Genomic DNA, 11,468 nt, shown 5'->3' on the forward strand with positions numbered 1-11,468 from the left:
GGGGGGGGGGGGCGCGCCCAGGGCACTGAATGTGCTAGCGCCGGCCCTGCATCTCACTGGGCAGACTTGTTCTTTTTCTCCTTGAAGATGTTGCACAGGCCTTTCCTGAGGGAGGACAAGGCCTTGGCAAACACAGAGCGCTTGGCCGGTTTGTCCAGGAGCTGGGAGCCAGAGACAGGCCCTGTCTGTGTCTGGGACACACCGGTGTTGGGTGCTGGGGACAGGAGGTAGAGTGTCTATGAGCTTCTGGTCGCATGTGTGTGTGTGTATGTGTGTGTTTGTGAATGTCTATGCAAAGCCTGTGTAACAACACTGGTCCCATCTTAGACCTTGTCCAGTCTGTACTTACAGATGAAGTCATGGTGTGGAGACGTCTGTGTTTCAGGTTGGGCTGCCTTGGGCTTCGACTTGGATTTCTACATTTAGCATTTTACAGAAGTAAAACCAGTTAGCAAAAAAAGGGGTCTCTACACATCAGAAGTACTAAACATGCTCTAACTTATTTACAGATGGTTTAAAAACAATACAACCGACAAATAACCAAACAAAGTGAATGTTGGAAGACTACAAACATCAACAAAGCCACTGACTTGTGAAACATGAACCATCATTCTGGATGTAATTAACTACATTCTGTTTTTACCTTGAAACTGAAACGCAGCTTTTTGAAAAATGACATCTTCTTCTTCTTCTTCTTTTTGTCCACCTGAAGGAGAGCACTCTCTCCCTGGTCCTGTCCCACTGTGGAGGACTCTGATTCCTGGACTCCCAGACCCGTGGTGGAGGACTGGGAGCTCCCAGACAGGTTTTCAATCACCTGGTCCACCATGACTGTGGAGAGGAGACTCACGGCCTGCTGGAAGATCTCTGAGGAATCCTGGGAGGAGGAGCAGCTGGAGGGTGTGAGGCTGCAGACGGGCTCCTGCAGGAAGGGGAGGAGCAGGCGTCTCACTGACCGCTCAGCGAAGCCGTACACCAACTCAGAGGGGACGGCCGTCTCTGGCTGAGGGTCACCGCGGTTACCGTGGCGCTTAATCAGCACCGTGTCTGAGAAGCTCCTCCTCTCCCCAGCCTGGGTTTGCAGCTGCAGCAGCTCATTGTGTGCGTTCAGGAGGGTGTTCAACTGGTCCAGCAGGTTTCTGGACAAGTGCTGAAGCCTGGCTGGGTCGAGCCGGGGATCTGAGGGCGCTAGCAGACGATGGTCCGACTTCACGCTGCCCAGGAGCGAGTCAACCACCCGACTTATGGTCTCACTGCCTCCGTCAACGGACTCCTCTGGAAGGTGGTTGTAGTCCCCCGTGTCGATAGTCGTGCTTCTGACGATCGGACAACTGTCGAAAACAACGTTCTCGTCGATCGGGGTGCCGGGCAGCGTGACCTGTTCAAACTCAATGACCTTTGACCTTTGACCTTGGGTTTGGACAGGGGTCGACCTATGACCCCGAATGCGCTCCAGAATCGGACTTTTCTTGGCCTGAGTTGGGCTACTGGATCCTCTCCTCGTGGCCACAGAGGCAGGAGAGTCCGTCCGTTCTGGGCTCACCTCCCCCTCTGATGTGGCCTGGTCTGGAGGCAGCTGGATGTAGAAACGACCGATCTTTCTCTGTAGTTCACCGATCAGCCTGAAGGCGAACAGCAGAGCCTTGGGCTCAGCGCCGGGCCCTCCTGCTATTTCAGAGAGGGCCTGGATGTCATTCAGGAAGGCCTCCACAATCGCCGTAGCCTCCTGTTTCACATCCTGGCGGGTAAAGCCGGCACCGTCCTCGGAGGTCACGGTGGGTTCGCGGATGTCGATCGGACGAGTCCGCTCGGGAGAAGTCGCCAGGTCGGGCTCCGTCCGGTCCGAGTCTGACGTGAGCTGGCTCTCAGAGGGAGAGGACTCCCTCAGCTGGTTGAGGATGCCGTCCACTAACAGCACGCCCAGCTCCGCTGAGGATGAGCCCAGCTCCGGTGAGGATGAGCCCAGCTCCGCTGAGGATGAGTCCGTCCGAGAGGCAGAGGATAAGAACTGGACCTCGTGAGCCGCTCGCTTCAGTACGTGAAGTGTCGTCTCAGGTGGTCCGTTCTCTCTGCAGCTCTCCAGAGAATCAGCGACGACAGAGGCTTCCTCGCTTCCCTCGGAAATCTCTCCTTTCATTTCTCCTTCAGGCTCTTCTTCACTGTAAATGAAAACGACATATTTTCTATTGGCACACTGAAACCCCGCCCACGTAAGACAGGCATTACACAAGAAACGTGAAGTCGTCTTGTCATTTAAATGTTATTTCTACCACACACACTCTTCAGAGAACACTTGTCTTTTCACTTACTTCCCCTCCTTACTTATAAGCAAACACTATATGAGTTCATGATTCATCCTGACTGTATAACAGTCTTCCCCTAGTTTTCATCCCCCTTTCCCTTCTTCCTGCTCACATCTTCACAAGTCTATCTGACCCTCTCCTGGTCTCCTCATCCATGATGGCCCTGATGTTCTCTGTGTCCTCCTGGACACGTTCACAGAGGACCCGATAATCTGGAGAGACCCGTCGCAGGAGCCCACGTAGTCCAAATCGGATGGCCTTCTTACCCAGTGACTTGTGACAGTCAGGCATAGCAGAACATTTCTACAAGACCGGGAACACATTGTAGATATGAGATATCTAGACTGTGCAGATGTGTAGTCAAACAAGAGGTGGGGGTGGCTACCTCTATGATTTATGACAGAAATCAATGTTTTACGTGGTGAGTAAGGGGGGTTTGAAAATGCCTTTGTGGAAACAAAACCCAAATGAGCTCCCAAGACTCAAACAAACTACAACTTTGGAGAAAGGCACTCACTATTACTGTGCACGAGCACTCAGACCGTTCGACAATGCTTCCTACTGAGAGACACTGTTCCAATCTCCCCCGGCCGAAAGCCCTCTGGTGGTCCTGCTTGTTCAACATCCTGAGAGACGGAGAGAGAGAAAGAGAGGGAGAGAGAGTTAATGTCACTGGATGTAAACATTGTGTAAACACAGTCTGCTTTACTAGCATACTCACAGAAGAACAGGCTTCCCAGTCAGATGAGGGTGTGTGAGCGTCTGACTGAAGACAGTTTCGTTTTCCTTAACCCGACTCTTATTGGCAGAGTCCACCACAAACACCAGGCCATGGCACCGGTGGTAGTAGTCTGCCCACACGGTCCTGAGACCAGGATCCCCGGGCAGGTCCAGCAGGGTCAGCTGGTAGCCTGCCAGAGTTAGCTCTGCCTCAGAAACACCAGGAGAGGATCTCTGCTCTGCTGCAGGAGTAACATTTACATTTAGCAGACGCTCTCATCCACAGTGACTTACAGTAGGCTAAATACAGGGACATTCCCCTATGGCAAGTAGGGTGAAGTGCCTTGCCCAAGGACACAAAGTATTTTTTCAAGGCCAGAATCGAACCGGCAACCTTCTGATTGATAGCCTGATTCCCTAACCGCTCAGCCATCTGACCCGAATTAAACCAAAAAGTCAGTCAGCACTGGTGCTGTTACACATGCTGAAAGGGACTGTCAGTCAGTTTACTAACCTGTAATAATTTGGACTAATGACGTCTTTCCCGCGTCGTCAAGTCCAATCAGTAACAAGGTTACTTTCCTCTTTGGAAACAAACTAAAAAACAAACAAAACAAACAAAATGTTATGTATACATTAGAGGAGCAATATATCGCAATGCATGCAAAAATTGTTTTTCACAATAATTGTGTAAAACAATTTTTGCATGCATTGCGATATATCGCAATTATTGCTAAAACACTATACCTCATTCTCTGAATCAATTGTTCAGTGGCCCAAACTCATTTGTCGAATCAGACACTCTTTTGGCAAAACTCTAAACACATTTTCATTCACTAAAAACATTTTGAACTGTGATGCACTTGTGCTGCAAATTGGTAAACACAGGCGGCAAACAGTAAACACAACTACAACACAGTTGTCATTTGTAAAACACAATGACTTAAAATTGTTCACACTTGTTTCTAATGCTGGTTTGGGACAATGTCAGCTTTCACCGGGGTGTCCGTGTACGAGAATAGTTCAACATCAACCAGCATGTTTTACTGTAAATGTTTGTCTTCTACCTTACAGCCCTTTGCTCAACCCAATTGAAGAGTTGTTCTCTGTGTGGCGGTGGAAGGTCTATGACCGAAACCCACATACCAGGGTGAATTTCCTACAGGCAATAGAATTGGCCTGTGGCGACATAGGTGTGGAGTGTTTTCAAGGCTGGATCCAGCACACCAGAGGGTTCTTACCCTGTTTTTTCTTTGTTATTTGTTGACAGTACTAAGTTGTGATGGTTACTGTAATATTTTCTAATCAAATCTACAGTATTTGTATAGCCCTGTTTACAAGCAATGTCGCAGAGGGCTTCACATACGCCCATAGAACTGCCCTTCAGCCAACTTCAACCCTCAAGGAAGACAAGGACAAACTCCCAGAAAAACTCACTTGAGGAGAAAAAATTGAAGAAACCTTGGGAGGAGATATTCAGTGAGGCATCCCCTCCTCCAGAGACAGTTGGTGAAACAGAGGTGCATAACACAAGCTCAACACAGTCATACATCACGAAAGGGGTGTTGAAACACCAAAGTCCAATGTTTCAAAATCCAATATCCATTTTCTTTTTTGTTACGTAAATGCATTTACTGTGTATACATAAACAAATTTGTCTTTACATTTACATTATAGTTATGCATTTAGCAGACGCTTTTATCCAAAGCGACTTCCAAGAGAGAGCTTTACAAAAATAGCATGGGTCACGGATCATAACAACGAGGTAGTCGCAAACATTGCAAGCAGCCAAAACATGAAGCATACATTGTGAAAAAACTAAACAAGTGCCAAAGAGAAGACTCATAAGAGCATGCAGTTATACACGTTACAAATTAAAACAACATGAACCACAAAAAGTGCAAGACTGTACCTGTAGAAGAACAATCAAGTACAAGAGTTAACTTCGTACTAACTAACCTACAAGAGCAACAAGTCACTCAAAAAGAGTCATTGTGATCCTGGAGGAAACTAACATCAGGTCCAATCAATCATGTAACTACATGCCCTGGATGCTGTGTTCTCCATTTTTTTGTGTGTTTAGTCTAATGATTCAACCCTCTACAGACACGATGAAGCTTGAGTCTCCATTGGCTGGTACATTTTTTATTTTACTCGCCAGACTTTTTACATGAAATGCATGAACAATGCAAGTACATTATCTGTCTGAATGATTCTTTAAGTTGCAAATGGATTTAATCTACCATTTTTTTGCAAATGGCTTTCTCTTGCTACTTGACGTCAGCCACCTCTCTAGTGCTGACAATGGTTACAGTTTTTCTCAATTGCTAAAACACTAAAACCCATTGGCTAGTTACCTGAACTCATGTAGATAATTGTGCAGTCTGTTGTCAATACCTTAAACCATTTTGCATGGTAAAACACAATCCAAACTGGTAAACACAAATGGCAACAATCAAATACAAATAGAGAAAACATGTCATTGACAAAACACAACCACTCAAAATTGATTTACAGTAACTTGTTTCAAATGATGTGAGACAACCAATAAGCCAGTTCAGAGAGCAAACAGGTTGTTGAAGGTGGGAAAATGTTGCATGTGATGTCGACGAAGTGCTCTGGCGTGACCCAGCCCAAAGACAAGAAGAAGCACATTGATCACATGTTTACTCCTTAGATTTTTGTCCCTTTTAGTATTGTATACTGTTGTACAGCGCATTGTAGGCTGTATACTGTACAATGAACAAATTGTATGGCCCTGAACATAGTGCTTTCCATTTGTTACAGTACAGTTTGTTTTGTCCACTGGTTGCAGGTTCATATCAGCAAAGAACATGAGTGAGTTGTGAGTAGTGAGATGCAGGGTACAAGTACTGTATGCAAAGAGCAAAGCAGAGTAGTAATTTCTGATCAATTTTGAGCTACTATGATAGAACGTGCTTTTGTTCATCAAAGGACAATGACGGATTAATATGAAATATGTTTTGATGTAATACAAAAATGGACTTCTCCCTGAGAACTATGTTTTGAACAATGCGTTTTCAATTTGTTGGTGTATTGTTTACTGACTGCTTGATAGTGTATATCATTTTGATCACTTTGTTTTATATTTTTGTCTATGATTTGATTTTTTCTCTTTCGCAGTTGGCAAAGCTGATTAGCAGAGCAAGAATAATCTGAACAAGGAACAGTAAACTTAAATTGTCTTGATAATAAACAAATAAAAGTATGAAGCGTTTTCTGCTCAGACTGGAATTGTAGCTTGTTTGCATCCATCTCTGTGCGTCACGAGTGCGATCAAGTCGATCTTTTTGTGAGACAAAGCGACAGAGGCAGCGTAGCGTTTTACCTTCCCCAGCTGGAGCCGGCTCCCATCGTGGTTTTCTGTGGATCAGGCAGCTGTGGGGAGAAGGTTGTAGATGGATCTCAGTGATGTCAACAACCACCCTGGTCAAGTCCTGTCTTGGTCAAGTCCTGGTCTTGAGCAGTAGGTCTTCTGTAATCCATGTTCCATTAATCGTATATGAGAAAAAGTTCTGTCGAATTACAAAACGATAATGAGCTCCGCCGCTGAATTTTCTAGAATTTATAGAGATGAGAGCCATTATGACGTCATAGAATACGTCGATTCAGACTGGTGAATCCGGGACAGCCTGGTTGCAAACAACCTTTTATGACATCATAGTAAATGAGTTTGTTTTGACTGAACAGGACGAACGTGGTGTACCCAAAGACCTGGCAGGAATACACTGGGGATATAGCTACATGACATATATTACCTAGATACTAACTGAGATACTAACTGATGGATGGATGGACAATTAAAGACTGTAATTTCTCCCTTTAATACTGTATTTATTTTGACTTCTTGTACATCATTTAGGTTATACAATACAACAATGGTGTATACAATACAATACACCATGGTGTCTCAATCTAGATCGGCGATACCAGTCAATGTTATCAGTCTTGCTGCGACGAGTAGAGAAGACCTGTGTGAGAACGGTCTTGTCAGTAGTCTTAGAGAGAGTTCTGCCTAGCCAAGTTCTGCATGGGCTCCACAGGGCACACAGGTCTTGTACCCCTCCTGGAAGGAAGGTGTTTGTCAGGTGATTGGCCACCAGTCGATGGGGCGAGTGTTTAGAATCAGAATCAGAATTGGTGTTTATTTGCCATGAAAGTTTGCACAGACAAGGAATTTACTTTGGCAGGAGAGCCAACCTAGGCAGCCATTTTTGGCCCCAATAATACTGTACACCTTAGGCAGTTAAGGTGGGCAGTCCAAGGGTCTGGTGATGTCTCAGGGGGCAGACCTAAAGGTCAGATGATGTCCCAGGGTCAAAAGGATACCTCCTTCTAAAACCGGTTCTGTCTCCTCCTCTGGACCCACAGAGTTGTGTGACCGCGTGTATCTTTTATCACCTGGTGTTGACTCAAGAGTTGTGAGGCCCCTTGTACCCTCTCCTTGTCCCATGGTGCGCTCATGGTGTGGTCCTCTAACCCCCCTCTCAGTATGCTGACTTCATTCCTCGTCTCACAAAAGGATACATCTCTTTGATGACTGTAGTAGCCTTTTCCTGTTCCTTTTGCTACTGCTGGTAGCGGAGCTGGATGTAAGGATTGACGCGTGCTGTTGTATTGATGAGGACCATTTATTGTTGTTGTTGCAGATGGAAAACTTGTAAACTTAAGCAATGTAGTAAACAAATTGTCACACCCCACACCACCACACAGTCAAAAGACTGTTTCCCTCTCCGGCCACCACATTGCTGTGGCTTCCTGGTGTTCAAGGCCTTTCCCCTTGGGATCCGCCTTCAGCCTCCCAACCGTCCTCTAGTTGGGCGTAGACAGACCTGTACGTACTCACTCTCACACACACACACACACACAAAACAACCCAAAAGCCCAACAACCCAATATGGCTCCTACAATGACCCTTTTCTCACTCTCTCAGACACAGTCATAGTTTGGTGCATAATCAAACGTTTGGAACATATGTTCATCATTATCATTACTTATTTTATCTGAAACATTGATCATATCTGGAATATTTGTTCAGCATTGTCATGACATATTTTGGTTTATCTTAAGTATTGATTGTCTTTTTATGTAACAGAGACATATAACATATGACATAGCAGCATAGATTTGCAACATGGATGTAATTCCTCCACAGGTCAGTGATGGGCATGGGCACCAACAGAGAGGTCAGAGAGGTGGGCATGGGCACCAACAGAGAGGTCAGAGAGGTGGGCATGGGCACCAACAGAGAGGTCAGAGAGGTGGGCATGGGCACCAACAGAGAGGTCAGAGAGGTGGGCATGGGCACCAACAGAGAGGTCAGTGATGGACATGGGCACCAACAGAGAGGTCAGAGAGGTGGGCATGGGGCCCATCAAAGGGTTGGTCATGAGAGAGGGGGAGGCAGAACTGTTGTCTCTAATGAAGTCTGGGCCATCATCGTTGATCATGTGGTGAACCGAGGCCTAACTAAGGCAGAAGCTGCCAGATTAGTTGATCCAAATCTAAAAAGATCAACTGTCAATTCTATCATCCGAACCTTTCGCCAAGAAAACCTGTAAGTGTGGAGGATGTATACTATATTACATTCACAGTAAATTGTAATGCATGTAAATTCATCAGACATGTTACAGTATGATCTATTGACTGTATACTCTGTTCTATGCTTAGAATTGACAGAAAACCCCATTGAGGTGGCCGTGGCCGTGTGCTGACCGACAGCATGAGTTGGCAGTGGTGGAAATGGTGAGGGCAAGAATGATATCTGGCTGTCAGAAATAAAGCAGGCCTTTTGAGATAACAATGACCTGGTGAAACATCTAAGGGCTTACTATGTTCAGGTACAGCACTATATATTGTATTACTGTTACTATTTGATGCATCACTTACGTCTTATGTATATTGGAACAACACTGAAAAATGAACTAACCCCCCAAAAAATGTTTTGAGGATTATGGTGCTTGACGCTGTTGTGAACCATCCCAAGTAGATTTTTGTTGATGAAGCGGGCTTTAACCTTGCCAAAACTCGTTGCCGTTGGCGGAACATCATCGGCCAACTGTCCAAGTGCCTGCATAACGTGGAGGAAACGTCTCCATGTGCGCAGCTATCTCTGAAGATGGTGTCATAGGACATAGACCATTACTTGGGTCCTATAATGCTGCACATCTTATTGAGTTTCTCAATGAAATTGAGCCGGCCTGTCAAGGTGAAGGGGTCACCTATGTAATTGTGTGGGACATCTTTCACCACACAGAGGTAGTTCAAGCATGGTTTCAGGCCCATCCTCGATTCATGACTACCTGCCTCCATACTCTCCTTTCTTCGACCCTTTTTTCCAGCATGGAGGTGGAAGGTCTATGATCGCCAACTCCTCGAGCGTGCCACCCTCCTTCAGGCCATGGATGATGCATGTGACCACATCAATGTAGACCAATGTCAAGCATTGATCCGTCATGCCAAAAGGTTTTTTTCCAAGGTGCTTGAACAATGATAACATTCATTGTGATGTGGATGAGAATCTATGGCCAAATGCTCACAGGCTTGATCCAAATTGATGTAATGCGTGAACTAAATGTTTTGTTCTCATTTAGTTACATAATAGAAAGTATACCTAGTAGTGCTGTCAAACGATTAATATTTAATCGCGATTAATCGCATTAATGTCATAGTTAACTTGCGATTAATCACAATTAAACGCACATTTTTATCTATTCTAAATGTCCCTTGATTTCTGTTGGTCCCATTCTTTTTTCAAATGCTCTTTAATGCTCTTATCAACATAGAAAAGTGGTTCAGATTGCTTGGTGCAAATATTTTTTTTATTGAAAACAACATTGCAATCGCCTGGCTTTGACGAGGGGGCGGAGAATTCGCATCTGTGCTTGGCCATCAAGTTGTATTTCAGACTGGACGTGCTGCGATGATAGCTCAGTTTACAACGACAAAACACACAGATCACTTTGGTCTTGTCAATGGAATCATTTGGCAACTTTTTAAAAGTAAACCATTCAGAATCTTATTGGCATCTATTTCGGTGTCTCGTGCTCGCCATCCACTCAAAACGTAACGTTAACCTACTAACAGAGAATGTCTAATATCTGTAAACGGGCTCTGCTACTACTCTTTAGCCGGCTCGCAAGCCAAACAAGTGTGTGTGGCGTGCCTGTTGTTTTGCTTCCGGTCTATCTAGATCCGGTGTGGTGTTGTAGTTTTTCTACCGTCGGTAGTTGTTGCAACAGCATGTGAAAAAAACTACTAATTTTGCTTGGCCAAAATGAGCGTTAATCGCGCGATAAAAAAAATTGACGCCGTTAATGTGGGTTTGCGTTAACGCCGTTAATAACGCGTTAAACTGACAGCACTAATACCTATGTAACAATTATATCTAAAGAATGAAAACTCATTTGCCCAAATGATTGTAGAGGATGTCTTCATTGATCCTTCACTAAATTACACGTAGGATGGATATTTAGGAAATTATAGATTATGCAATGTAAGTGTATAGCCTAATGTGTATTTTATAGTACTGTAGCATATTAATTTCAGCACTTCTAAGGCCGATTTGAAACATGTATCTTCCATCGTTTGCTGTTGGATGAACTGAAAGAACTAAACTGAAAGCATTCCATCAGGTTTTGAAAGAATGACGTTACAAGTGTGATCAGTTTGGATCTTTGTACCACGAGTTTTGAAAATGTACACCTTACTTGTGAAAATAGTACTAAAGTGAGAAAAAAAAAACTGTTGATGTAGAATCTTATGAAACATGCATCACATAATGATTGCACAAACAACTACACGGTGAAATTATGGGTATCTTGTGTATGGATGAGCTAAGTGAATGTTCCTATGGCATTTCATGATAAATTCGTTAATTGAACTAAGGATTCCTGAGGCCCCGGAAATCGATGCAGGGACGCAAGGGATCCCCTGCCAGGGATGTTGAGGGGTGAATGAGGCCGGCTGCCAAGGAGTCCTTTATATACTTCTCCATGGCCTCAAGTTCCGGAACAGAGGGAGTATAGGCGACCTCAAGGGGGGGATGTGTCTGGCAGCAAATTGATTGCACAGTCATACGGACGGTGAGGCGGTAGAGAGGTGGCTCGGATCTTGCTGAACACCATGGAGAGGTCGTGGTACTCCAAAGGAACAGCAGACACATCCTGGGGCTCGTCTTGGGTAGAGGTGAACAGAGAAACAGTTGATTGGGCCAAGCCCAGACAGTGTTCATGACAGAAAGTCACTATTCAAAGACCAGTTGATGTGGGGATTGTGCTTTACCAGCCATGGATGGCCGAGCACTATTGGAGCAAATGGAGAGTCTATCAAATAAAATAGTATGTCCTTCCTGTGGTTGCCAGACAGTAGTAGACTCACCGGATCCGTGGGCGTGGAAACCCGAGCCAAAAGCCATCCGTCGAG

General features: G+C 45.0%; 1 protein-coding gene across 1 annotated transcript; it reads right to left on the minus strand.

Moving 5' to 3' along the window:
- Positions 1–19: 19 nt before the first annotated feature.
- LOC146273339 (uncharacterized) lies at positions 20–6,559 on the minus strand. The gene is made up of 8 exons (XM_084705686.1): positions 6,373–6,559; positions 3,538–3,620; positions 3,025–3,265; positions 2,821–2,929; positions 2,416–2,606; positions 644–2,159; positions 350–416; positions 20–214 (listed from the first exon to the last, which is right to left on the minus strand). Exons 1-8 carry the CDS (start codon positions 6,396–6,398, stop codon positions 54–56), a joined length of 2,394 nt encoding a protein of 797 aa, XP_084561812.1. The 5' UTR covers positions 6,399–6,559; the 3' UTR covers positions 20–53.
- Between the last annotated feature and the right edge of the window lie 4,909 nt (positions 6,560–11,468).

This window comes from Hypomesus nipponensis, chromosome 9 (genome assembly GCF_054491055.1).
Source record: "Hypomesus nipponensis isolate SF chromosome 9, ASM5449105v1, whole genome shotgun sequence".
Lineage (NCBI taxonomy): Eukaryota > Metazoa > Chordata > Actinopteri > Osmeriformes > Osmeridae > Hypomesus > Hypomesus nipponensis.

Excerpts from the sequence above, each read along its gene's own strand:
- LOC146273339 (XM_084705686.1), bottom strand. The coding sequence starts at position 6,398 with ATGGGAGCCGGCTCCAGCTGGGGAAG. Across the intron at positions 3,621-6,372 it reads GCCGGCTCCAGCTGGGGAAG|TTTGTTTCCAAAGAGGAAAG; the intron begins GTAAAACGCTAC and ends TTTGTTTTTTAG. Across the intron at positions 417-643 it reads AGCTGCGTTTCAGTTTCAAG|AAATCCAAGTCGAAGCCCAA; the intron begins GTAAAAACAGAA and ends TGCTAAATGTAG.